Source organism: Cygnus atratus, chromosome 29 (genome assembly GCF_013377495.2).
Source record: "Cygnus atratus isolate AKBS03 ecotype Queensland, Australia chromosome 29, CAtr_DNAZoo_HiC_assembly, whole genome shotgun sequence".
Taxonomy (NCBI): domain Eukaryota; kingdom Metazoa; phylum Chordata; class Aves; order Anseriformes; family Anatidae; genus Cygnus; species Cygnus atratus.
In genome coordinates, this window is record NC_066390.1 from 1,145,942 (window position 1) to 1,173,389 (window position 27,448).

The window sequence follows — 27,448 nt, forward strand, 5'->3', positions numbered from 1 at the left end:
CAGGGAGAGACCCCCCCCCCCCCCCCGGGGGAGGCCAGGAAGACCGAGAGCTGACGAGCTTTGAGGAGGCTTCTTGGAAGAGCCCCAGCACCCCCAGCGCCCCTTCCAGCTTCCACGAGACGAACTCCAGCCTGCGACCATCACCTGCCAAGGGCCAGCGAGGGCCCTGGGAAGCGCACACAGACACACGCATGCAGCGTGGAAAGCGGACGCGCTTCCCAGAGCCTCCCAACGTCGAGGCTGGCTTTTAGCCTGCCCTGGAAGCATTACGAATCCTTCATTTGCTCTGGCTCGGAAGCATTTCATGCTCCAACATCAAGAGCAGAAGATAATTGTGACGAAGAGGTAAAGGCCAGGCAAACACAAACACTGCTGCGCGCTCCCTCCCCTCGGAACAGGCAACGAGCCACGATTTAAGGCCACCATTCTTAAGGTTACGTGTCAAGGAGACAATCCTCGGAACCGGAGGGATTTGTTCTCTAAGGCGTGCAGTGGGGCTGAGAGCAGCGACGAATTCTGGGACTCACATTATCACTGGAGCTGGGACAGCTCCTCCGTTCGTGTACCTCCTGGCTGCGCGGGTCCCCGCAGGTCCCCGCAGGCGCAGATCGGCGCCACGTTACCGTAAGGAAGAGCGAGAGCAGCCCTGCTGCTGCTAGAGCAGCCAGTGCCTGTCCCTGCTGCCGGAGAGGCATGGGGACACCTCCCGGGGCAGCACGAGCGACCGGTGGTTTGCAGCGGTTCGGCTCCGGTAACGTCAGCATGCTCCAAAAGCGTCGCCGGCATCTTGCGAGTTACCGCGAGGAGAGCGACCTCGATCCCTTTAACCTCAGAGCTCAAGGAGGCTTCCTCGTCCGAAGGTGCAATGTTTCAGGTAGCTAGAGTGGTGGGGGGAGAGCAGATGCCTGGAAGCAGCACGCTGTTAAAAATAAAATACACTGACAGCACGACTAAATGTCACAGCCTCCCAGGAGCTGCGTTTTCCTTTGCTGAGAGCAGAGGGCGAGGGAAGGGGGGGGCACTGGGACACGTGAGAGCGCCACGGGGATCTGCCGAGCACGGAGGTTTAGTGTTAATGGAACTGATACCTGAAAGCAAACCTTCCGAGGTGCTTTCAAAGTGAGGCTCCGCGTGTCCGGGTGGCTCCGCACGGTGACGGAGGCTCGAGAACACGCTCGGTGCGAAGCCGTCCGGCAGGGACGGGTGGGCGCGCACGGCAGCGGTTCGGGGCCGGGATCTGTACAGGCTATGCAGTGTCAGAAGCGCCATATAGCTGCCCTTAACTCACTTTTTAAAAAAAAAAAAAAAAAAGAAGAAGAAGAAGAAAAAAAAATCCATCTCTGTCCCCACCGCTCGGGGACTCGGGGACGGCCAGAGTCCGCGCTGTGCTTCGCTCCGTGTCCCGCGCGGGGGCTGCGCCATCATCTGCCGGCAGACTGCGACTGTGGGGCCATGATGACGTGCGGCTGCAGCGGCACGGCCAGTTCTGTCCTTTGGCTCGCCATCTGCGTGAGCACCGAGGTGGCGACGGCTTCGGCCGCCGAGCGGACGCTGAGCCCGTTGGGGGAGGCGGTGACGGAGCTGTGCTGGATGACGGGAGCGGGGGAGCCGGTGGGCTCCGAGCTCTCCTTCGGGCTTTCTGCTCGAGGAGGGGGAAAAGGAGGAAAAAAAAAAATGGTTAGAGAGAGGCTCCGCACGCTGCTCCCGGCATTAAGGGCGAGGTGATGGGATGGGAGGCTGCTGCTGCTGCTGCGGGGGCAGAAATCGGTCGGGTTTTACTTAACACTCCCCCTTTTTAGCCAAAGCAGCCAGGAATAGAGGGGCCGATCCCTCCAGGAACCTCAGCTCCCCCCACCAAAGCGGGCCCCCCTTGAGGACGAGCCAGAGCAGCTGTTTGGCAAAAGTGAGTGAGGGCTGGAAATAAAACTGATTAGTCGGGCCGTAACGACCCGGCGGGCCCCGTCCCTCGGAGGAACACCACCAAACCTCACAATATTCACGCCAGGAAGGCGTAAAGTGCCGGCTTCGCCCCGAGGATGGCAGACCCAGCGTAACCTTCCTGGTAATAAATCCGTTTCCTCATTATAACAAATGAACTCTCCTACATCTTGTTTCCTGGCATGGTACTTGGTTCAAGGCCATTTAGCCCAGAGACTGAACGGTTCCTTCGGCGTCCTCACCATCTGTTGGGTGAGCGCTCAGGACCGCGCGCAACAGAAACCCTTCAGCAAAGGCACTCCAGCAGTTTTTGCCCATTTTTTTACACAAATCACCTGGTCTGCTCGTTATTGTGCTCTAGAACATTAAAATCAATTAGAGCCCGTCACAAACTGTTGGCTTGCTCCATTTCTTTCGGGGACTTGCAGCGGTACGATCGGAGGGACGGGAGGCAAACAAAGGCAGAGACCTTCCTCCGCGCCCCTTTCGGAGCTTTCCGAAACTTTGGATCCTCTCCCACCACCAGCCCCCTGCGCCCAGGCAGGGCTCCTACGGCGGAGGATAATTTGTGACCTATCAAATGCCAAGGCGAGAGCAATCAGACCTCTCCTCTTTGGGGGTATACACTCATTATCTGCAGATGTCAGGAGGAAATTCCCTCCTGTGCACTTGGCGAGATGAATTACGGGTAAGATGCGGTCACCTTCCTTTAACAGAGCAGAATAATGGCAGGAGCCGGGATACTTCTTCCACGTCAAGAGGGCGAAACCCCAGGACACCAGAAAATCAGAGGAGAGGTTTGCAGCCTTATTGGGCACAGGCAAACGTAGCTGAGGGCTCAGCTTTCTGCCAGGTGCGTGAATATCGCGCCCCTTTCCCCTTTTACCTTCCCTCGTGAAACCTTGGCGTGGCCTCTGCTGGCACGCCGAAGGACGCGGCTAGCACAGCAGATCTGAAAACTGGCTTGGCGGTGAGAGAGAAGGTCGAGCGGAGCAATATAATAGTTTGGCATCCCCAAAAGGAGATTTACAAGGTATTACGAATAAAACAACCCGACTGTACATGAGGCAGCTGTAATTCCATCGAGGGAATCTGGCATTTTTGTTTAAGGGGCTGCTTAGTCACAAATCTCAATAATAAAAAAGGCAGCCGTTGGGGGGTGGGGCGTGGGGAGGGCGGCGTGAATTTTGTTTTTATTATTCAGATGCGTGATGAATTCCTATTATTGGAGCAGACAGGCTGTGAGGAATAATAATAGGAACTGTAAACTTCGGAAGTTAACAGGAAAAATCCTGTCGCCTCTCTGCATTATACGCAGAGCAAACACCTGTCTGAGAGGGCTGGGGACAGCGAGGGCTTTCACGACCACATCACTCAAGCTCTGAGCCGCTGTAATGAGTGAAAATAAAGCGGCAATGCCAGGCCCCGTGCAGCACATATTTGTGCCTCGCTGCACAGGAGAAGAGCCCTGCAGAGACCCAGGAGATGGAAAGCAGGAGGCAAGCAGGAAGGAGGCTGCCTGCATTCTTTGCTTTTGGGTTTTTCCCCTTCCTTTTCTCCTCTCCCTCCATCCCTGTCTCTCGTCCCGTTAATGCAGGCAACGCCAGGGGACTCCAGCATCTTCCAGAGGCTCTGCACGAACGCCACAGTGCGGAGCTGTTATTGCAGAGATGACAGAAGAGGCATGAAGAAGCCAGACGCAATGTTTAGCTCCGGGGTTGATTATAATGAAATAGGCAGCATAAAAAAAAATGAAAGAAAGAAAAAAAAAAAGATAAAAAGAGGCCTTCTAACTTCCAAAGCCAATTTGATGTGAATTGCAGAGCACGAGATACAGAGCCCCATGATGTCATTTATAGAGTCTGGCCTTTCCTGACTCTGGTTTTGCTTGCAGAGCAGCAGGACTTTGTAACTTCAAAGAGAATATCAAGTGCCTGGCACGCCGCCTGTGAGAGACGCTGGCCCGCGCTCCGGGGAGGAGCGGAGACGTGGATCTCTGTCAAATGCTTCACGCTATGGAGACGCTGAGGGAGATGCGCTGCCTCCTTCCCCCAGTGCTTTCACCCCTTGGCTGCAAGATCTCACAAAGCAGGTTAAAATGATAACTTGCAGTTCCCTCCCCATCAGGAACCTTCCCGGTACGGATGCCGTGAGGCCGTACCGAGCAGAAGACACAGGAGCAGGGAGGTGATGGAGCAGAGGCTGAGATAAAGGCTCCCTTCCTGAATGCCTTACGCAGGTTTCAGCTGGTTCGACCTACTTCAGGGGCAGCAGGGACCAGCAGAAGTCACTACTTACCGAGATAGCCCTGTGTTTTCTTCTGTAGTGCAGTGACGGGGCAGTCCTTGTGGGCCAGCAGGAGCTGCTTAAGTTGAGCAACTTCGTTCCTCAGTAGCGTGACTTCGTTCTGAGATGGAAACACAAGCACGGGGGCGTCTGCATCACTCATAGCCCTGACAACAGCCTCTAGCAACAGCAGGACGATAATTCCTGTGCCATGCAAGCTTACGGCTTGTTAGCTGCTTTGAGATGCCCAAGAGCAGCTAGCAGTTTCTGCTGACCAGCAGGAAAGCCCCTCAGGATGTTCACCACCTAACCCTGGGCACACGTTCGCCCAAGTCCTCCTGCTAATGCCAACAGCTCGAGGCCAGCACGCTGCTGGCGCTGGGGGAGAGCTGAACAGAGCCCGGAGCTGAGCGGACGCTGATCAGCCTGGGGCCACCTCTGTCCCTCTGGAGCTGCACAGCAGCAGCAGCACAGGCTGCGACCACGTGGGGCCATGCCAGGCTCTGGGGAACAGCAGAGCTCCTCCAGGCCCTCAGCGCCCCCCTGAGCTGTTTCATACGACAGGTGAAGGTGGTCGGACCTCCAGCTTTAACACGACCTATTTTATAGGTGAGGAACGGCAGCACAGAGGGAATAACTCACACGGAGCCCCAGCTATCTGCAGCAGCGCCTTGGTGCTCTGGGCATGCTAACCACAGAGCCATCCTCCTTCCCCGGAGCCTCCCTGCTGCCAAGGAGAGCAGTTAACTGTTATCCAGCCCACTCCATAGTCCTCTGCCTTCTCTATGCAACTCCAAGATAACCTTTCCTGAGTCTCCGAGCCTTTCAGATTGACTTTGTGCCATGAAAACAGGTCCGCTTCCCTACAAGCTTTGTGTAGCACATTATTCCCCTATTGAAATGTTCAGACAAACAGCTGAAACTCAGGCAATTGTGTTTCAAAGTTGCCCAAGGAAACAGTTTCTATAATTATCTTGGGAAGAGAATAAAAATACCATGATCAGTGCTATTGAAAAAATCCCGCGGCATGAGTCACCAGCAACCAGGGGAAGAAAAAGCCCCGAATGGACACGAGTTCCATTTTTTGCAGACCAATCCTTGGCCAATGCTGAGTGCGTTAACAAGGGGGCTAATTGCAAGGGGAGCAAAATTACGTTCAGCTGCCTGTGTTTGTAGATTTGCTGCACTTCTGCTAGGCAGGTGGGGGGTGCAGCCAGAAAACCCCAGTTCTCCCTAAAAATCAGTCCGGCTGCAGCTGCTAAGCCCCCCTCCTCGCCCTTCTACCAGGTCCGACATGCGGGGAAGGGAACTGGGGCTGCTTCTGCTGCCCCTGTGCCAGCAGAGAGCTCTTCCTCGCACAGGAGAGGCTTCAGATCTGTAAATACAGCTCTGTAAATACAGCTGTTTCCTGAGGCCTCCAGCTCTGCTCCCGAGGCTGGCACCGCTCCTCGTGCTGCAGCGCCGCCTTGATGGGGCGAAGAGGCAGAGCCCTTGCAAGGGGGACAGGGGGAGAAAGAAGAGCACTGAAGGGCTCCTCCCTGGCTGGTGGGAGTGAAATGGCCCAGAGGCAGCAATCCTGCTCCAGAGAGCAGCACGCAAACGCCTGTTGGCTCCGCAGCACGGGGAAGACGTTCCCTCCGGAGCGACCGTCCCAGCACTGCCGGGCTGGCGAGCGGCTGCGCTCAGCCTCCCCGGTTACATACTCACGCTCAGCTGGATGTTCTGGGTCGTGAGCTCCTCGGCTTTCTTCTCCAAGGAAGACACCCAGAGCTTGCGTTTCTGCCGGCAGCGGGACGCGGCGGCACGGTTGCGCTCCAGGAACCGCTGCCGGCGCTCGTCGGGGTCTTCGTCGACCGTGCGTCTCCGCCGCCCGCCGGTGCTGGGCGTGGGCTGGGCAGGGGAAACCTGGAGACGGGGCGAAGGGAGAGAGATGCTGAGAGGAAGCTCTGAGGCAGGCAGGTGGCTAACGCAGCCTGGTGTAACCTGGTTTTTTCCACTAGGTTTGGTAAAGAGGTCGGATCCTGCATCTGGAGCAAAAAGGGATTTGCTTTCGCACGCTGCGGGGGGACCACGGGCAGCCCTGGCTGCAAGGGGGGAGCTGAACTGCTCTGCAAGCTTAAGGTGTGAATCCACCTGAGCTCCCTGAGATCCCAAAGCCAGTGGACGTGTGAACGTCAGGGCAATGAGTTAAATCCCAAACTCCTGCGTGGAGACGTTGAGGGCCCGGCCAGCTGATGGCACGTAGCCGAGAGCAGAAGCTTCCTCCCCTCCACGCCGAGGAGCTGATGCGGTCAATGACCACGGGCAGAGCAAAAGGCACAGCCTTCCTCTTCATTTCACTTAAGAGACTCAAAAAGGAACTTCGTGCTGCAGTGACTGGGGAGGTTCCTGCACAGCCAGCTCCTGCTCGTCAGCCGGCGGAGGGCGACTTCCAGCTGCAGGGCTGGGAGCGCGCGGCCCCGCTCTGACGCACGGCCCCGCTCGCGGTCTCCGTTCGGCCTCAGTATCTGACTGATTCGTTTCGAGCGGGCAATTTGCTTTAAAAATTCATTTGGGTTGAATTTTCCCTCAACGTCTTCAGCTCCACAAGCTCTCGGAGGCAAGTGGTAGAAAAGATTTCGTCACGCCGCACAATTTCCCTGTTTTATTTCGGGAGAACAAAGGAAAAGCCGGCGAGGGCAGAGGGTCCTGCAGACACAGCCTCGGCGGCACTTCTGCAAGGGCTCTGTAATTACACTGCCACCATCGGGGAGTGCAGTTACACTTCAGTACTCGCTGTCAGGCAGCATATGGATATTAAACTTTTGGAAGCCTATCTAACTGACAGAGCAGGTGGCGATCCTGATGGAAGGCTGGCATTTGGTGAGCTGGCAGGAGCCGGTGCAGTTGATTGCCTAAGAGGGGAGCATTTAACCCTAGTAATTGAGCAGGGAGAAAAGAGCAAAATATTCTTTCAAAACTCCAGACCTTGTCACGCAAATTAACATGTTGCTGAAGTTTTCTGCCTGGTGGTCTTTGAGAGCATTAGTGTTGAAGCGGCAGTGACAAAAAACAAGGTTTTTAACCCATTCTGCAAGCCAGGAAGCCGCAAGGTTTTCCTCCTCTTTCCCTGAAGCCCAGAACCCCCCAGCACATCCAGCCCAGCCTCGCAGGCTGAGCAGCGGCAGACCTGTGGCTGAGCCGGGGAGGGGGCGTCGGGGTGCTGGACAAGGATCTGACTCTGCTCCGGGCGCGCGGTCACCATCGTGCTGGCTGAGCCCACCACCAGGTTGCTGCCGTTGAGCGAGGAAGACGCTGTCAAGCTGGCCTTCAGCCTCTGGTGAAGGAGAAAACGGGACATCAGCGGGGGTGATCTGCGTTCCGTGAAGGCTTTACCCCGCTCCAAATCCCAAATGAGAGCCAGCCCCAAAGACAGGCAGCAGGGCCCGGCTCAGGCCCGAGCAGACAGGTGCCTGCATCCCAAAATTGCTCCTGCAGCTGGCACCAGCCCACCCGCAGCTGGCAGGCTCTGCAGGACCACGGGCTCCAGAGCCCCAGCTGCCTCCGGGCACCAGGGGTGAAGAAGGAAGGGGATGGAGAAGGATGCAGGCACGATCACAGCTGTGTCTTGCACGCTCCTTCTCCAGGCAGCCACACGCAGGCCATGGGGGCAGGACGGCTCCGTTTCGGGCCTCAGACACCATTTGAGATTTCCCACCCCACTCATAGCTCTGCCCATGAACCCTGCAGACACCCAAACCAGGGCAGGGAGGGAGCAGCGACAACGCGGGGCGCACCGGGAACGGTGAGCAAGCACTGCCCGAAGAGGCAGCTCTGCAAATGCCTCCACCCCGTCTCAGACCCAAAACCGTGGGGTTTCATTGCTCTTTGTTCTGAAATTTAGGTTTGCTTCCTCCCTAGTTCGAGCTGTGAAAGAGCCAGCAGTGGATTTTTTTTTTTTTTAATTTTAAGGAGTCAACACAAAACCCCATTACCGGGATCCTTGGATTGAAGCACAACATCTCTCCTCTTGGCTCTGCCTCCTTCGAGCCCACCTCCAGCCCATCTGTCACCTTGGAACTGGAAGTGCCAGCTTTACAAAACAGCCGTGTTTAGGACGGGGCTGAGGTTTGTCTCGACAATAGCGTGTGCCTGCTCTGCCTGCCAGAGCCGCAGCGCTGATTAGTCCAATATTCCTGGTGGCATTTACAACACCTGCTCTCGGTGCGAGGCAGCGCTCTCGCGGCTGCGCGGGGTTTCAGACAAGCAGCAGCTCTTCAGGAAAGCCGCAGGGAAAAAGCCTCCAGACACCTTTTTCTGGAGGAGCCGGTGAAGACTTAGGGACGTCGACGTGACGCCCTCCCCGGTGTGTGTTTGGACACTTACCATTTTGGCTTCCGAGTGCACAGGAAGGCCCGATGGCGAGATGGACCCGCTGCTGTTGATGGGAGGCCCAGGAATACCAGGAATGTTGGGCACCATGGACATGGGCCGAGCCAGCTGTCGGGGAGGGAGCAACACGCAGACGTGAGAAGCTGCGGCGCTGCTTTCGGTGGCGAGCTCCGTGAGGTGGCTCCGTAATAACTCCCCAACCGGGCGCATTTATAAAGCTTGACACACGTTCAGCATTTAACTGCTGCCATCAGTTACGTCTGCTGTCACCGAAGGCCAGCAGCCACCCCTTTGGTGGCCACGCCGGCTGCTGAAGAATTCCCCAGCCACACCAGCCCGGCACTTGGGACAGGAAGAAGGGTGGCCTGAAGCCTCCCTCCTTTCTCTCCTTGGAAGGCTTTTCCTCACCAGAAAACAAGTGCAGACGGATAGGGAGGGAATGAGAACCCCTCTGGTTCTCTGCCCAGCTCTGCTGCAGAGCTGCAGCAACACCAGGGGTAAAAGCCTCCTCTCTTCCTGAGCCGGGTTAGCTTCCTACAGAGGCTAAAAAAACCCCACCAGGGTTTGCACTTGCGCTCACAAGCCGCTCAGGTACGCTGCTGCAAAGTGCCACAAATGCAAGCCTTGTTCCCAGCGAGCAGGGAGGTGTGAAGATGTTTCCGTGCCCGCAAGCTACGCCGAGCTGCCTGTGCATCTGCCTCTTTTGACGTCAACGTTCCCGTTACCTGAGGCAGAGGGTTTGGGCCATTACTCACTCCAAAGCCAAAAGACGTGCCCAGCAGGACGGGCAGGATTCACGCAAGCTGCCTGGAAGGGAGCTGAAACGCTCCGCAGACCTACGAGCCACCCACCAGGCAAATCTGCTCGTGAATTTTGGACCACAGAAAATTCTCTGTATGCAAAAAGCACAGCCCGCAAGGCTAATATTCCAACAGCACTTCAGCACGGTGGCGAGGCCAGGGTGGCTTTCCTGGCCTGCAAAGACCAACATGTTCCCTGCAAGCTCGAATGGTTTCAATTGAGGCACGCTGTTCCAAATGGAGGCAGCTAATCAGGGATCCTACAGTTCCCAGCCCTGGATCAATGGCATGAGCCATCTGTCTGGGCATGGCTTTGTTTTTTTCCAGACTTATTGCCCTCTAGTGTGATCGACACGTTATTACTACCTTGCCAGAGCTGGCCCCCCTCCTACTCCTCCTCTTCAAGTCTTATCTTGCACAGAGGGGGAGAAATATTTTCATTTTTGCAAAATGGATCTGTCTGTACGTATTTGGCAGGGGGAAAAACTCTGTCCCCTCCTCTGCCTCGCAGAGCTGTGCTGGAAGCGTCTCTTACCGATATCACAGAAGGCATCTGCACAGGAGGGCCTGGGAGGACAGGCATGGTCTGCCCGTTCGGAAGCTGCACGACAAGCGGAAGGGAACCTGTGGGCGACCTGGAGAAACAATTCAAGCTCTCGTGGATTATTTCAAGGTTATATTTCATTATTACATTACCCCAGCAGCCCCTCAAGCTCAGGGGCAGAAGCACCAATTCTGGTCAGCGACTCTGGGCCGATTCTCCTCTTCCTGAGGGGCTCATTCTGACCTGGGGGTGCGACACCTGGCTGAGCACACGTTAGGGGAACCCAGCCTGCTGCACACAGGTGCACAGCAGCCACCACGTGCCAGCGTCATGGCACCGTGACCCAGCACCAATGCTGATGGTCCGTGGCACCGTGCGCCCTGCTCAACCCCTGAGTGCGTGCTGGCCAACCGAAACTCCACGGCTGCCAAAGCCCGGAGATTTGGTGGCCACCCGAATACAGAGAAGAGCACATCCAGCCGCTGCTGCCTGGGGCTGGAACTCTCCAGAGCTGCTGCAGCCGCTCCCTGGGGAGCCCGAAGTGCTCCAGCGGGCAGAGGGGTGGGCTGGGCAGAAGCCCCTGCCTCCTGCTCGCTTCTCGGCCCCTGAGCCACATCTGCTGGGCTCCCACGGCAGGGCTGAGCTTCCCATTAATGTTTCTGACTCTTACGGCTCCAGAGAAAACCTCCTCGATACGGAGCCGGCGCGGGGCTGGTTCGTGTCTGCCTGAGAAATGGCTCTGGGGAAAAAACGGGGACGGGCCCCATCGCAGCAGGCTGGCGAGGGGGCGACCCCGCCAGGGCTGGTGGTTACAGATGACAAATGCCCAGAACTTTTTCCCTTGCAGATCGCTCTGCAGCGAGAGGTGACGGTTGTGCGCGTGCTGACAAAGAGGCGCCCGTGTCCCTGCCTCCATCTCAGAGTGCTGCCAACCCCGCCGGGCTCAGCCTGCGACCCTCCAGACCCAGCCTGCCTAGGAAAGGGGAGGAAAAATCAGAGCTGCTCTGCTCTGGCTGCCGGGGAGAGGAAGGAAAGGGTCCCTGCCAGAAAGGGCTGCTTCTCCTGCTCCTCCTCGCTTCACGACGGCGCCGCAGGGAGCCGAGTGGAGGCAGAGATGAGCCAGGAGGAGAGCAGAGCTGCTGGCAGCCTGGCAGGGGGGGGAGCAGAGGGGAAGAAAAAAAAAGCCCTGCTGCTGCCTCCTCCTCCGAGCCCAGGGAAGGGGGCAGAGGAGGCTGGGCTGCCTGCGACCTCGGAGGAAGCTGGCACGGAGTCGTAGCAGGGTGGGAAGCCGCAGGGAGCGCGGCTCAGAGTGGGGAGCTCGCCACGCCAATAACTCAGGCTGGAATTTTTAAGGCTGCCCTGGGACCGCGAACGCTCGGCTCTCATTCATTTCTATTGGGCATCCCAAATCCTCCAGGCTGCTCTGAAAAGCTCAGCCTAACAAGGCGAGTTACGGGGAGGTCACAGCCTCCCCTCCATCTCTGTCACGCCGACAACCCCACCACGTCTGCCACGGCCCTAATGCAGGGACCCTCGTTAAAGCTTCAGCCTGACCCCCCCATGGAGCCTGCTTCAGCTCCGGGAGGGATCTAGCCCCGCGAGCTGCAAAGGGCACACGAAATCCCATTAAAAGTCCAGCTCCCCCCAGTTCTGATCTTCTCGTGTCTCCAAGCGAGGGGGGGCTCGGTGCCAAACGGCCCCGCGAGCCTCTGCCCGTGCTGGGTTCCGGGGGGGTTTAAGGCCCTTTCGGAACCCCAGGACAATCACTTAACCCCTTAATGCCTCAGGACAGGATTTAAAACTTTCCGTCAGGAAGCCTGGATTGATGGTGCCACGGGGTCAGAGCGAAAACACACACAAAAATATGAAGTGACAGCCAAAAAAAAAATGGCCTGGTTAATGCAAGGAGCCAGCCTCCACCAAGGGCAATTAGAAAGAGGCCAGGAGCACGGCAAGAAAGCAGCATCCTGACACCAAAGAATAGAAGTGGGGCTAAAGAGCCGTCTCCTGAGGGCTCATTGTGATGGGCTTCCTGCATCCTTCGGGCTCCTTCCTTTCATGTGCGGGGCCGGAGCTGCCTCACCGAGGGCTCTGGAGCCTCCGATCCCGATTGCTACAGGGGCAAGGAGGAGCAGGTCATTACATCTGCCGAAACAAACAGCTCCCGAGGCAGAAGCTGACCACGAAGGAGGCCAGCAGGTTGGAGACGGGGTTACACTTCAGCGGCCACGGCTGTCTGAGGAAATCCCAAAGCCGTTAAAGGAGCAGACGATTTCCTTGCCGAGCTCTCCGCTCCGCACCAGGCTGGAGAAGCGACCCGGGAGTCCCCCGGCCGGCCACGCTCCCATCACAGACACCAAGCATCGTGTCAACGTGTTTGGGGACTGGGCTTCATTTCTCCCCGCGGTGCCTTCTGCCTCATTTCGTTCCGCTATGACAATTAGTTCCCGCTTTCTGCACTTACACCCCATCCTGCTCGTGCAGGCAGCGCCGCAACGAGGCCCTTATGCCCAAGCAGCCGCAGCAGGGGGAATCGTGGCACCTCAGCTGTGCTGGCAATCAAGGAACTTATTTAGGGACCTAATTACTGCCCAGGAAGCTTGACGGTACGGGAGGAAAACCTCGGGGCAGGTCTCCCTCCTCCGTACTTACCCGAGCTGCCTGTTGGAAGGGGGAGCCTGGGTGATGACAGAGGTTGGGGACGGCAGCGTTGGGTGCAGGGGGTCGTAGCCCAAGTGCAGAGGCAGCGAGCCCGGGCGCACGATGGTTGGGGTGGGCGTAGAGACGATGACGGGCTTGGAGGCGATCTCCTAAAGAGAGGACCGATGGACAAAAGGAGTCATGCCATTACCTGTTAGGCTGATAATCGCCCGGCTGTCCCTTCCAGCTGCCCTCCGATCGCTTTAAGGACATTTAGTGACAATTAGGGGAATTCTATGTCACAGGAGCTGAGGCACGGAGGGGAGCCACGTACCCAAAGGCACACCGAGCTGGTGTCAGTGCAGGGAATGGGGCAGGGAAATTCAGACTCCTACTGCCTGCAGCAGCCACTGGGAAATAATCCCCCTCTCCGAAATAATCCCGAATCCTCTCCGAATTGCCGCCCCGGCCCCAGCTGGGAAATAATCCCCCTCTCCAAGATAATCCCCCTCTCTGAATCACCGCCCCATCCCAGCTAACGTCCCTACAGTGGGAAGTTATCTGGATGGAGACCATGTCACCCGGGCTCATCTCCTGCTCCCAGTCACCAGCCAAAGCCCCTCTGGGCGCCGGGAGCCAGGCTCGGGGAAGATGCTGAGCTCCTGCAGCACTTTCTCCCTGCCAGAAGAGCGTTCCCAGTGTTACCCCGGGGTACGCAGCAAGGTTTTCTTCATTAGCCAAATCCACACGGAGATTTAAGTGCAGGAAATGTGTATTTGAGGAGCGGGGGGGGGGGGGGGGGGGGGGGGAGGGAGGGGGGGAGCTTTTCTCTTTGTTTCTCAAATGAGACGAGAACCTCACAAGCCCAAATAACAGCCAAACGGAGTGGAGAAATGGCTCACGTTCCTCCGGGGAAGGAGGGAACGACACCTCCGCAGGGCACACTCTCGGAAACTTACCTTCTCCTTGCTCTGTGGCGACGGCGGGTTAGAGGCAGGACTGTCTGGGGGGGAAGAGTCCACCTCCACCGGCTCTTCCTCCTTTATTTTGATGTCTGGGGTTGAGGGCAGAGACATGTCCAGGGCTCCAGCACTCTGCGGGAAAAGCAGCCCCGGATCGAAAGGACAATTAGCTCACATTGTTTGTGAAACATTCGGCCGGTCCCAGAGGAAGAGCTACGGCTCTGAGCCCTGGCCAAATTATTATTATTTATTTGTGCTGAAGGAGCATCTGGGAGACCGGAGCAGGGAGCGGTGCCGCGCTGCGCTGGCCCCGTCCAAACAGAGACGGAGGCCTAGGCAAGACGGTCTCTGCCCCAGATGGCACCATTTTGTGGTTTCTCAGTAACACAGACACGATTCTTTCCACCGGGCTTTTTTTTTTGCTTTTTTTTTTTTTTTTTCCTAAAAGGGCTCCGCTAAGGAGAACAGGTAACAAAGCCAAACGCCTGTGAGTTACAGAAGGCACTTTCATTCACAGAAGAGCTGTAAAGCATTGTATAAATCAGCCTGAATTATTTTATTACCTGATTATCAAAAGCAAACAAAGAGCCATGCAAGTTATTAAATATCTATGAGCGCCCCATTAAAATAAAACCCAACCATATGCCTGGAGCTGGCAGCCTGCCACCCCCCTGGGTTCCAGCAGTGCCACGTGCCCCGTTTTAACCGGCCGACGGCTTGCTGGGGACGGGACGAGGGCAGGGTGACAACAAGGTGACACCGAGCTCTTCCCTCCCCAGACTGGGGGGAAGAGAAGAGCTGGGAGGAGACGGCGTGCCAGAGGAAGAAGCAATGGAGTGGGGACGACAGCCGCAGGATGGGCTCACAAATCACCCCCCTGGCTGGGGCAGGAGAAACTCCACCTCCATCGGTGCTGATGGCTGTCTGTCCGAGCTGCAATCCCTCCCGGCGCTTTGCTTCGCTTGCCCGACTGCTGACAGCTCGTCCTAGCGTCTAACCTAAACCTCCCCTGCATTTTAAGTCTCGTGGAAGGAGGGAAAATTGCAGCGAGGGGGTAAATCCGGGCGGCTGCTCTCTGCTTGCAGTGATTTACGCAGGAGCTCTGCTCTGGGTCCCCGCAGTACCCGGTTACCTGCCCTCTTAAGCAGAGATGCTGCACTGGGAAGCACAAAGGAGAAGGGATTAACATGCAGGGAAGTTTCAAGCCGCTTAAAGCGCCTCCAGGGAAGCCCCTGCTGTGCCTATGTTTTTAATTAACGTGCTGGTGTCGAGACCACCCTTGGAACCGGAGGACAAAACACAACAGCAGCGACTGGGCTGGACGCGGCCAAATGTTCAAAGCATCCCAGAAATGCAGCAGGCAGCTCTGGCCAGGCTCAGGGAGTGACAAGCCATCTGGGCCCAGGGCTCTCGCGTGTGCAGAGATTTTCGGGGAGGGATAAGAATGCTTTCCCTATGCCCGAAACCACCCCCGAGCTTCAAGCCGCCGCGTTCGCCGGGCTGCTGGCGGAAATATTTTGACTGCAGTCATCCTAAAGCAAAAAAAAAAAAAGAAGGCAAAACATCCAAGAGCCTAAAGGGTCTTAGCTGCAGCTATTAGGTAGCAGAGCACAGGATATGGGTGGTCTTCCATATAAAACGACTGGCTAGACTGTGGGCTGCTCAGCCATTTCTACGTGAAACCACAAACGAAAAGCTACCTTCTCCCAGCGCTCCCGGTCTGGGCTGCCGAGAACAAAAGGCAGGGAATTCAGAGCGTAAAATGCCCCGGCAAGGCCCTGCAGCATACCAATGAGAGAGATCAATTTCTGCTTTAAAGAGCCCTGTTATTAGGAGAGCGGGGAGGGGGGGGGGGAAGACAGTTTTCGGTTTTAATTCTGAATTCCTCCGTTCCCCATCTCGGCGAAGATTTACGCGGCTCTGCTCCCGCAGTTTATTTCCGAGCAGCGCCGCTGACTGCGAGCGTATGTACATCCATACATCAATTTAGTAAATGTATGTGCCAGCCCCAGAGCCCGGTCCGCATCTGCTGCTCCTCCGATCCTGAAGAGGAGGCGGGGGGGGAAATGTCCTTAATTAGCTGCTATCTGACGAGATCCCGTTGTCCTTCAGACCCGGGGTTGGCAGGGGCAGCCTGAATCGATACTGCTTGCATATGAGGGAGCTCTTTGTTAGGAAAAGCCTCTCTCCTGCGCGGAGCCCCTCTCTCTGTTTGCAGTTCAGACGCCGCGAGCTCCGTGCCCTTGCAGGGAGCACAGGAGGAGCAGTCGGGGGGCCACGGCTGCACCTTAAAGGCAGCAGCACCAAGGATCCCGATCCCCGAGGGAATTTGGCTCAGACCCCGAGCACTACACAGTCCCGGCCTTTTCCTGCATCTCCTTCCCAAGATGCAAGGTATTTGGGGTACTGCCCTTTTTCATTTTTGGAAGTGAAAAGCCGAAGGAATAATAAACCATTAAAACCCGCTCTAACCGGGCCTCGGATTGCAGGCCTGCCAGCCAAAGTCACCCGAGTTAAAAAAATAAAGTCCTGCGTGAGCCAGCATATTAAATCCGAGACCGTGCTGCGCCATATGCCTTCCATCAGACCAGCTCCATCCCCCCAGCCCCGAAATACTGCACGGCTCGGTTTTAGGGCAGCGGTGGCGGCCTTCGCCTCTTGCCTTTTTCTCGTCATCCTCCGCGGCTTTCTTGAACTCGTGCTCAAAGGAGCTGGCCAGCTCATTGAAGAGTCCCACTTCTTCGCAGTTCTTCAGGAACCGAGTCGGGGTCGGGGTCTGATCTGTTCGGGTGGCAACACGGAGCAGCGGTCAGAGAGAGGCCAGAAAATCCCCTGAACCCCCTTCATCCTCTCCGGGGATGCCTAAAATACATGGCCTCTGCTTTGCAGAAGCCTGGCTGCTTTTCAGCTGAGGTGTGTGTCGTGTCTGCAAAGCAAGGGACAACTCGGGAAGACGAAAAGAATTTCTCGTTGATTTTGTTTCGCTGGTAAATGGTGCTGGGAAATAAATCACTGTGGCAAGCGGCGTGCAGCGATTTCGGTGGGATTCCTGCCCGGGTGCTGTCCCGTCCCTCCCGCCCCAGGGTTTTGCCCGTTCTCGGCTGAAATGCTACCGCAAGGAAGGGGAAATAGCGGGGTTTGGTCTCCCTGATAGGGCAGACCTTTAAAACACGGGGGGATCAGAAGAGAAGCGGCCAAACGGAGCGGCCCCGTGGCTGACGCGATCGCGGAGCACGAAGGCGCATCCCAGGACGGACGTGGGAGTGCTGATCATCACCACCGCTGCCCAAAGCAATTCCCACGGGGCCCGTTTTCCACCCTATTAACACGTCGAGTCGTGATCCCTCTGGCCATCGCCCAGGCCGTAAAGCAGGCAGGAGGCTCCCGGCTCCCGGCGCTTCCCCGAGACGTGAGGTCAGGAGCCCCGGTACGGCAGGAGCCGGCTGGCCGAAAACTTCACACATTTGTGAGCACAAAGGGGATCCCCGGGACGGCTCCCCCTGACCTCCCCGCCTAAAACGTGGGCTGCTTGGCACCGGCTGAGGGCAGCGGCCGTGCTCGAGCCGCAGAAAACCTCCCGTTCGCTTTTACACCGGCCAGCGGTGGAGCCCCCCGCAGCCTTTGGCGATCACTTCGCCAAAGCGGGTTTTGTTCCCAGGCTGACTTCAACCCCTGCCTGCTCGGCTTGGTAATAAAGCCCAGGCCTCCTCTGAGCGCACTCCGCTTCCCCCCAGATCTCTCTTCATTAAGCTATGAAACTTCGTCAGCTGGAGCTCTCGGCGGGAGGCTGCTTTTCCAGGGCTTTTAGGGCTCTCACGGCTCTTTTCGGACCGTTCCCCGTTTAGCAATGTCCTTCCGAGAAGTTTCCACGATGCCGCCGAGCGAAGCGGCGTCACCTCCCTCGTCCTACCCGTGTCCCACTCCTACCGCCGGGAACTGCAGCAGCTCAGCACCCCAGAAGTGCACGTTCCCACCTAAATCCGCCTCTCTGCTGTAACGGGCGGACGGGGAACGATCCTTTACGGCTCCCTTCAGCTCAAGGGGCGCTGAAATCCTGCTGAAATCCTGCTCGTTAACGCGTGGGCTGCTGCCCTGGGCTCAGCACAAAGCAGGAGGGAGGCAGAGAAGGAGAAAACCCAGAGACAAAATGGTGGCTTTACAACAGGAGGGATGCCTGTGTTAAATGGGCTGGGCTCGTGCTGACCACAGCTAAATATTTTTATTTTTTTTTTGTCTTTGTGATTTACCCTGGAGCAACCCATTGAGCATCAGCCAAGAAAAGCTCTGCTGGGGGGTGGGAGCTCCATCAGCCCTCGCCGCTGTTCCTTGAGCTAAATCTGAAGAGTTTCACCCCCCACCCCAGGGTTTTACCCTTAAGGGTTTGCACCCAGGAGAAGCAAACACCTTCGGGAGCAGCAAAGCTGAGGGCTTTTAATGGTGGGCTTCAGGGGGAGACGGGGCTGTGATCCCTCTCTGCTCCCAACCTCCTGGCCAGCTCCCACCTGGGCTTAGCAAGCAGAAGTGAACCCCCCCCCCCCCCCGGCATCCTCCCGAGACAGGGGGCGAACTGAAGGGGCGAACTGAACTCATCTTCAGGAGCCTACGGACTCTTCAAGCCCGTGCCCCCCAGAATTTTCATCATCAACTCCCGTTAGCCTGATCCCATTTGAAACGACTTCTCCTTTCACCAGGGGGAACACAAACCCTGCTCCATTTATTGAGCCCAAAAGAGGAGCCCGACAAGGCAGGAGAGGATCTGTAAGTGGCAGTGATCTGCTGCCAGACAATACACTTTTTTTTTTTCCTCCCCCCCAGTCTTATAAAGGCTGCATTGACCGCGCGCTGCCAGAGCGCCTTAGTCGGGCTCTGCAAACGCGCTCTCGGCAGTAGCCGGAGCACTCGGCGGCGTTTTAATTTATTAACTGCTGGCCCAAAAGCTCAAGGAAATTGACACCTGGGCTGAGGGGAGGAAGCTGGGTTTGTCAGATTTGGTTCATCATCCTCAAAGCACACGCAGAAACGTGAAAGACCTTTTTGTCCATAAATCTTCCAGGCTTAATAAAAAGGGTGAGAGCTTAAAAAAAAAAAAGGCAAAAAAAAAAAAAAAGGCAAACAAAAAACCCCCCACAAAACCTGATCCTACCATAAAATAAAGAAAAAAAAAAAAAAAGAAACTTGGAAGCCTCTGGCTTTCCTTTCCTCCTGATTAAATGCAGATCACAAGAGCTTTTTATGGGAGGTAGGGACGTTTTTCAGTGCATCTGGTCCCCGGTATTAATCTTGCAGTCATGCTATATTAATGTGCACCATTTTCCGAGTTGGCCTGGATTGAACGCCGCATACCTGCTATGATGACTGAGTCGGTTCGAGCAGGGCCGAATTTCAATGTCATCTCATGCTTGTGTTTATGAACCGCCAGGTGGTCCTCGTTTGTAAACCTCTGAAATGAAACAATTTAGAAAATGGTGAATAAATGCATTTTGGGTTTTACGGTACATCCTGCAGCAGGCTCGGGGGGGGGTGGAGAGAGAGCCGCCCGGAGAGCGACTGTAACACAATCGCTGCCGAGCGTTAAGCAAAACCAGAGCGGGACAGATTGTTGGAGAAGCGGGGTGTGAACACAGCGCTCCAAACCGAAAAGCCATTAGGCGGCCTTCTGGCGGACGGGGGACAAATATTTTGAATAATCCTTTTTTTTTTTTTTTTTTTTTTTAAGCGGCGGGGCTGCGCCAGTGGCTGCAGCTGAGCTCGGAAATGCAAACGGTCGCCGCCGCCGCCGCGCCGCTTGGCGAAACGTGCCGCTCGATTGCTGGCTGATGGAGGGATGAATTAGGGGAATTAGGGGTCAATCAGCTTTTTTTTTTTATTTTGGCAGAGCTGGCACCAGGGCGGCCGTTCAGCCCCGGGGCTTTACGGCACGGGACGGACGTGGCTCTTGGTGGTGGTGCCGTGCCGAGGGGGGGCCGCCCTTGGCATGCCATAAAAACACCGCCTGAAATTCCACCTGCGGCAGGATCCTGGGCCGAAAAACCCCGCTTTTGGGCCGTGCTTTCGGGAACCCCGCAGGGCCGGGCGCGGCCGCTGGAAAGGCAGACAAAAGGGCTCGCTGCCATCAGCGTCGCCCGGCGCGGGGCTGCTCTGCGCCGCGCGAGGCGGAGGGAGCAGGGGAGAGAGGCAAGGACAGAGTTAAAGCAAATAATAATCAAGAGCCGAGGATGGATTGCGCCTCTCCTAACAGACTGCGACAAAGCGCGAGGCGGAGGGCACCGCACGGGCCATGCTGCAGGATTTTTACGCAGCCAGCAGCCGTGCAGCAGCGGGCTGGCCGTATTTTTTTTTTTTTCTCATTTCTAGAAAGAGCTGCTGCCGCGGCAAAGAATTTCCGCCCTTTCCCCCCTCCTTTTTTTTCCTCACACCACCCCAAAGCCACCTGTTTGGGTGAATTAGCTCGAGCGTGACACCCTGGTTCACCCTCTCCTCCTGATGCTTATTTAGGACTCGATTTTTTGCTCGGGCAAAGCCGCCTTTCCCGAGCTGGGAGCTGCCACCCGGGTGCCAGCAGAGGCGAGGGGCGGCCCTGCCGAGACATCAGGCGCCTCCGCGCGCATCCCATCCGTCTTCCCCTTGGGTACAGCACCAGGCACCTTCTGCAAAGCAGCCTTAAAATATGTTACAGCAGACAGGTCCATAAGGCTTTTGACGGTGACTCGTAACCGGGGCTTGAATTAAAAGAGGTCAGAGCTTTTACACCCTTGCAGGCAGCTCAACAAAGAGGTTTTTGCCTGCTTAACCCCGGGTGCGCACGCAGAGGCTTTCCTGGTCGCTGCTCCCCGCAGCTAAACCTTAAATCCCACTTCCCAACAGTTTTGCTAAAGACCCACACACGCTTCTGCCCGGTTTCTTTTCTCCACGCTCCCAGAAGCTTCAGCAAAACCTCGGCCCCAGCTCCAGCCCCGATGTGACTCGTTTCCAAACGGCGTCACAAATCTCCGCGATGCCAAAGCGCGGCCGAACAAAGGAGAGGAGCGAGCGAAGCGCAGCCCCGGGGTGGGATTTTGAAGCCGCCGCCGCCGCCGTTTCGCCAAGGGAGCCCAAATTTGCAGCCTCGTTTTTGCCATAAAGCGCTGGCGGAAGGGGGGACGTGGGGAGGAAGGGCTGGCACCGGCACTTTGTCACACTTTTGGCCCAAAAGCACCGGCTGCCAGCCCCCGCTCGACACGCTGACGAGCCGTTATCGGAGGAAAAAGGGTGGGTTACGGTAAGCGCAGGAGAATAAATCAGGATTTTTTTGCGAGGACGGAGGAGCAGCCGGTTCCCGATGAATATTGAGCAGGCAGGCGGCCGCTACGCCGGCAGCGGCTCCAAATGCTCAACACGCAGACACGGGGGAAAAAAAAAAGGAAAATGAAGAAAATGCCCAGTTCTCCCATTTGGGTTTGTGCTACGTAAAGAAATGAGATTTTCAGGGCGAGGAAGGGGTGAAGAGGGCCACATTTCCCCCCCACACGTCCTCCCCAGCAGCCCTGGCTCCAGCAAGGGGCACGTTTCAGCCCGGACTTGGCAGCGTTGGTACCGCTGAATTTATTTTAATCTTTCATTTTGCTCCGTGCAGGATTTTTTTTTTTCTAGGGCACTTTTGCTGCTTTCGGCGCGCGTTACAGCTCTATTTAACATCTTTATGTGGTCTTACTAGCTGCGGAGCTCTCTCTTTCTCTGCACAGAAATGCTCACAGACACAATATATCTTTCTACATACATTTCCAAACGCCGAAACCTAGAGGCTGAGTCTGGCACTTCAGTTCTAAATCATGTCATTTTACACAGAGAAGAAAGCAGGGGGGAGAGCGGGGGAAAGAAGGAGGGGGGATAGGAAAAAAAAAAAAAAAAAAAAGGGCGAATGAGTTAAAGCCACAGCACCGGCTTTAATATTTAATCTCCTTCCATCAGCAGCTGACATATAGCAGTGTTATTTCAGCCTACTAGTTTGCGGGTGTCTGAATTAAAAAGAAGATGTAGGCTGTAAACTCTTTGGGGCGAGGGACAGCCGCGCGGAGCTGAGGATGCCGCGGCCGCCTCCGCGGCGTGCATCGGCCCCGAAAGCAGCGGCCCTGCGAGCGGCGGCAGTGTAAAATCTGATCTAAACGCCGCACACAGCCCCCATTTCAGCTCTTCTCTCCCCCTGCGATGGCTCTGGGAGCTCCGGCCGCTGCCTTCGGTGCGAGGGCTGGAGCACGCCGATGGCATTTGGGGTTTGGGTAAACACGGGGCTGAGTTTATTTACCCAAGAGACAGTCCCAGCTTTTTGGAGAAAACAGATTTGAGGCAGACTAAGGCTGGACAGTCGCATTCTTTACTCAACAGGCTGTGACAGCTCGATGAATAAGCGTGCTCATTTAAAAATCTTTATTTAATAGGGCACAATACTTCCAGCTGGACTGACGTGCCATCTCTGCTAGAACAAGAGCCAGAGAATAAACGCAGCAGGCTGAAGCCTGGATCTTCAGGCAGAAACATTTTCCATCGATTTAAGAAGCAGGACATGAAAAACAAGGGGTTGCTTAACGTTTCTCCTCCCTTTCGCATTCGTAAAGCCTTTGACCGCATTCAAACCGCGGGCGAACGGAGCACGGTTTGTCCCCTGACACAGGCTGGAGACACAGCACGGGCTCTGGCCCGGCACAGAAAGCCCCCTGAGAGCTGAGCTCCCCCGGGCCAGGGCTCTGCCTTCAGAGGCAAAATCAGAGCTGGATGCATCCCACGCAGGATGAATCCCATGCAAAGGGAGGGTTAGAGGGTGCTGAACTCACCGCACCGAGCCCAGCGGCCCAGGTGCTCGCTGGCGGCAGCCACGGCGCGCGAGCTGCGTGCCTGTTTTTTAACCTCGACAGTCGTTTTCAGAGAACACAACCAGCGGCTGCGGTGCTGAGCCTGCCACCTGGCCGAAATTCAGTTTTAACATAGACGGGGTGCGGGCTGCGGCGGCACAAAGCGTTCCCCGGGCACACGCTTGGGAAAAGGAGGCTTTACCTTGCAGAAAGCGCAAGCCGTGGGACCTGGAAGGGGTGGGGAGCCAAACCTGGCCAGCATCAGGCTCCTGACGGGGCTGAATTAATAGAGCTGCTGTTAAGACGGGGAAGCCCAAACGCTGCTCCGACCCTTGGCGCAGCAGCGTTATCCTGCCCGCAGCGTGGCTGAGACACCTGGATAGGATGGGAGACAAAAGGAGACAGCACGAGCCCTGCAGGCACGGCGCTGGAGGGAAACTCAGCGCTGGCTGAGCTGTGCAAAAAGGCACCGGCTTCCAGAGGAGCCACCCCGGGTGCCACTCCCAAAGCCCACCTCGGTTATCGTGGTGTGAGCATCCCAGGACAAGGGGGCCGGGGGGTGTCTCGGGGTCTGCGCTGCCCTCCAAGCACCACCTCAGGGGGCAAGGGGTACCCACGGGTGACACCGGAGCCCACCTGGCGTGGGGCGCAGCTCGTCCTCCCCTTCGCGCCGCGCACACAGCTCGCCGTGACGGGGCTCGGATGGATTTCTGGCGGCGGGGCAGGCTGGTTGGGTATCCTCTGTGCGCCCGGCCCAGCCGCGGAGGTAACTAATGCGGGGTCACGGGCGCCCCCGAGGGCCGGGTGCCCAAAGGTGAGCGGTGCCGGCTCTGAGTGATGCGACCCCCCCCCTCGGTTCCCACGCGAGATCCGGGCTCCATCCCCCCCATTTCCCAGCTGAGCAATGACCACGCTAATTCCCCCCCTCCCTCGCGCAGAGGCTGGAAGGATTAATTCGCTAATGCGCGTAAAGTGCCCGGCTACCCGAGTGATTCATGGGTTTTAGAGGCCGGGGGGACCATTACAATTATCTGCCCCGTGAATCCCCAGCTGGGCCCGTTTCCAGAGGAGAGGAGGTGGCACGAGACAGCGGCGGTAACACGGCGAAGACTTGTTGGTTCAAAAGAATGCAGCAAGAGCGCGGCCACGCTGGCTGTTTTTACACTTCGGAGGGATGGCATGCTGAGATTTCGGCCCCATTTTCCCTTTGCTCATACCACCAGGGGAGGGTTTTCCCCCAGAAGGGCTCGGAGCCCGCCTGCTCCCATGGGAAAAGCTGGTGCCGACGGTCCCAAAGGCAGCCAAGGGAGCTCTGTCGGCACCTTCGGCTGCTGAGCGCGCCTGGAGAGCTGCCTTCAGTGGCGGCATCCTTCCGCTAGAGGAGGGAAGAGACAGCACCTCCGCCAACCGAGGCCAAATGAAAAGAAGAGCGAAGGTTTACGAGCGATGGAGAACAAAACCCGAGGTCGCACGCGGCACGTCCCTGTATCCAGAGGGAGCCCTGCCCAACACAAAGCCTTTCGGCAGGAGGGGAGCGGATCCTTCGCGGCGCCCCGCTGCTCGGCCACGGCCCAGGCTCTGTGCTTGGGGCCCCCCAGCCAAGGTCACGGCACCCTGGTGCGTGCAGGAGAGGAAGGAAAGCCTAAAAGGGGGGCAAGGGCTCATCTCCACGGCCCCACGGGCCGGGGGATGTCAGCTCAGCCCCTTGTCTCTCCCCCAGCGCTGCCGTTTCTGGCATTGCAGCAGGATGCCCGACTTCAAAACGTCCAGGCTTTAAGCACCCCTTTTGGTGCCCTTCCCAAAAGGCAGGGGCAGCAGGAAAAGGTTATTTCTGTTGACTCAAGTTCTGTGAAAATCAAAAAGGCCACCGCCAGCTCAATCACCTCGGAAAGGAGCAGGCTTGGACGCATTTGGGGCAAGATCCCCCTGCTGTTCCCCCTCCCCCCCACTAAAACTGCATCGAGATTAAACCCTTGCAATGTTATTTTTGGCTCCGGCAACTCCAGGGACCCATGTGGCTATGCCTTTTGCTTTAAAAATCTGCTTACATTCTGCCCCGTGATTAATTCACGTTCCTTTCCTTGTTTAAAAAAAAAAAAAAAGAATAATAATCAGAAACTCCAGCCTGCTCACAGGGTGCTGGTGTTAGGAAGCCCCGTCCAAGCCGCCAGCACAGCCTTTAACAGACGCTTCGTTGGGATTAGCATTGTGCAAGCCACAACAAAGATGCCTTCTTTTTCTTCTGGAGGGAACCGTGTGATTTCAGAGTTACTTTTTGGGGGGCTTGTTTTGTTTTTCAGCCAGTCATCACAGATGGGAGCTGCGCAGCAGCACCTCCTCTGCGTCGGCTCGTCCGCCCCGCAAATGCTTGCGTGGGGAGGAGAAGCTGGGAGCACGCGGCGGTGCCCAGCCTCTCCTCGTGCATTTCTCCCACCTGCAGCGAGCAGAGGGCCCCCAGCACGGCAAGGTCACGGTGACAACACACGATGCTTCCGTGTCCCCGAGACGAGCCGCTGTTTTATCACGCAGCAGGGAGCAGGCTGGAGGGAGGGGATTTTATGGGTTCGGCATGCTGCTCCTACCAAATCCCCAGCAATTCGCTGCTCAGGTGGCTCCTCAAAGTTCCCTGCGATTTAAACAAAGAGTTAAGCAGGTTCTGGAGCCCGTCCCATCCGCATTCCTCCTTGGCCAGAAGGGCAGAGCATTTAACTGGGAGTAGGTAAATAATTTAATTTACATTTCTATAGCTTCGCTTATCCCAGAGGGCTTCTCATACACATGCCCCTCCGCTGAAATGCAGGTGTTTCAGCAGGGGGGAAGGCAGCAACCATCTGGCCTACAGCACACCACGTAGCGGCGAGGAGGGAAGCATTCGGCCAAGGACATACGGGGCAAATTCTTTAATAAACTCCGCATTCAACTTTCTTTTTTTTTTTTTTTTTTTTTAAATCAAGTCTCCTGTGGCAGACACAGCATCTCCTTCACCTCCAGCACGCTGGAGCTCAGCATCAGCACGTCTGGGTGCAGACAAAACCAACCTCAGCCCTTCTGAACGGCCAGGAGCTACCTGCTGGGATGGCATCGATCCCAGTGGGATAACTGGGATAAACGTCCCGGCTCGGACACCGGGAGCTTTCGCTGTCGAACCCAAGCCAAAGAAAACCCAAAGGATTTCTTTATAGGGCCCTGAAGGACCTAGAACCAACCTCTTCCCCTTTTTCAAAAGGGGTCTATGTGGAAAAAGGCAGAGGAGCAGCCGGGTTGCTTCGCCCAAAGCACACTCAGCCGCGCAGACGAGCAGCCCCCGGTGCTCAGCTCCCCCTGGGATCGCAGCCCAAACCCCGGCACGCGAACCCCAGGCAGGTCGGGCTCCTAAATCTCCGACGGGTCCGGGCTACGTGGGAGCAGGCGGCGTTTTCTCAAACACCACCACCCTTCTGCTCCGCTCGCGTGGTGCTGGCAGGGGCCGGAGCCATCGGCACAAAGCCTGCGGCGATGCACCGATTGTTTCCTTCCACACGGTGGAGCGTTTTTAGCCTCGTTTCGCCGCGAGTGAAGGTTATTAAAACCCACGTATTAATTACCGCTGCCACATAACTTAAGAGGAGAGGCCCAGCGGTAATTAAGGGAGGTGAGCGAAGGGGTGGAGTTGCAGAGCGTCAGCGGCTCCGCAGCCTGTGCCTACGGATGTGTGCCTGCCCCATGGGATCCCCCAGATAGCTCCAGCGTGGACGTGAATCATTCTTACGTCCCCGGCTCGAATCCCAGCAGCACCACAGGTTTTCAGTGTGACCTTGGGCAAGCCATCAATTCTCCCCCTACCTACCAGACAGAGCAAATAAAAAGGGAAAAAAGGCACCATACTTCACGAGGGCGTTAGGAGAGGAAGCCGAGCGCGCACGCAAGCACCAGGAGCCGTGCGAGAAGCACTGCAGAAAAAAAAAAATATTAACAAAGGCAATTACGGCTGCGCTCCCCCGGCCGTATTTCAGGCGGGGATTCATTAGGAGCTCGGCGTTTCTTGCTGTCGCAAGAGCCGGGGGCCATGGACCAAGGAAAAGGGGCAAGGAGCGCGGGCATTCGGCCACGCAGAATTCCTGCCCTGCCCGACCGCCGGGCTGAGCGGTTTGGGAAGCTGGGGGGCATTGAGGGGGGAAAAGTGCTACGGTGAAGTTCGTGGGGCTTTGCCCTCCCGCAATCCAGAGGCAGAATCACGAACCCCCGGTGCTGGTGGCAGAGAAGAAAGGGGAAGAAAGGGTGAAAAAGGGAAAAAAAAAATCCCCCCCCGTCCCTTCCCAAGCCTTCAGATCTACCACAGAAACCCAATCTGGGCTCCTGCCTTCCCCTGCAAGCCTCTGCTGTTTACCAAGTGAGTCACCCTTCCTGCCTCGAACGCTCCCCAGCTCCTGAATGAATAATTTGGGAGCAAAGACTCGTTCTCAGCAAACAAACAGCATCAGCAGCAAGCCCCGCACGACGCACGCAGGCAAGAGATAATTTATAGAGTGAAAAGAAAAGAATAACAGGAAACTCCTTCTCCGCATACCCCGAGAAACGAGAATGCATGCGCAAAAAATAATTAAATCCGAACTGGAGTCGATTAATTTGTCTACAGGGCTGAGGATTTGTGCTTTGGGAGGCTGCACGGGGCTCTTAAACAGGCTCTGGACAGGGGCCAAGGCTGTCAATGAGGCAGGGGCTCGGAGAGGTTTTGGCAGCAGGTGCCGCAGCACATGCAGCTCTGTGGTACGAGTCGCTCCGGCTTCCCCGCTCGCTGCCAAGCCGTACATTTCAGCTGAGAGCTCGGCCTTGTTGGAAATCGAGCCCCTGAGCCCCCGGGTGACAACGGGGAGCCCCGCGCAGCCCGCACGTCGCTGCACCTGGCGGGGACCCTGCGCCGCTCGCCCCCAACGGCGGCGCTGTCGGTGCCGGGAGGGGAGCTCAAAAATGTGGCTAGAGGGAACCCAAAAATGTGCTCAGAGGGAAACGAGCCAGCAGGATTGAGCCGAAACCGGGACGAGCATCTCGCCGAGACACCTGAGGCACGCGGGTGGGAGCGAGGAGCAGCCCGGGCACCGCTGC

At 56.8% G+C, this 27,448-nt stretch overlaps 1 protein-coding gene across 17 annotated transcripts in view; it reads right to left on the minus strand.

The window, feature by feature from the left end:
- Nucleotides 1-407: 407 nt before the first annotated feature.
- The window catches only part of LOC118261468 (cyclic AMP-dependent transcription factor ATF-7), a 62,306-nt gene continuing 35,265 nt past the window's right edge, over nucleotides 408-27,448 (minus strand). For 15 of the 17 annotated variants that reach the window (XM_050715959.1, XM_050715953.1, XM_050715954.1 and 12 more), the window contains 10 exons: nucleotides 18,885-18,981; nucleotides 16,204-16,322; nucleotides 13,539-13,673; nucleotides 12,592-12,749; nucleotides 9,931-10,030; nucleotides 8,590-8,703; nucleotides 7,394-7,540; nucleotides 5,932-6,129; nucleotides 4,237-4,345; nucleotides 408-1,639 (listed from right to left, as the gene is read on the minus strand). In XM_050715959.1, the coding sequence (XP_050571916.1) occupies nucleotides 1,422-1,639; nucleotides 4,237-4,345; nucleotides 5,932-6,129; nucleotides 7,394-7,540; nucleotides 8,590-8,703; nucleotides 9,931-10,030; nucleotides 12,592-12,749; nucleotides 13,539-13,673; nucleotides 16,204-16,322; nucleotides 18,885-18,981 (1,395 nt within the window). In that variant the 3' untranslated portion in view covers nucleotides 408-1,421. Of the gene's footprint in view, nucleotides 1,640-3,804; nucleotides 4,019-4,236; nucleotides 4,346-5,931; nucleotides 6,130-7,393; nucleotides 7,541-8,589; nucleotides 8,704-9,930; nucleotides 10,031-12,591; nucleotides 12,750-13,538; nucleotides 13,674-16,203; nucleotides 16,323-18,884; nucleotides 18,982-24,499; nucleotides 24,993-25,572; nucleotides 27,064-27,448 lie in introns of those variants that run through there. The other 2 variants (XM_050715961.1, XM_035572326.2) reach the window with 2 other exon arrangements.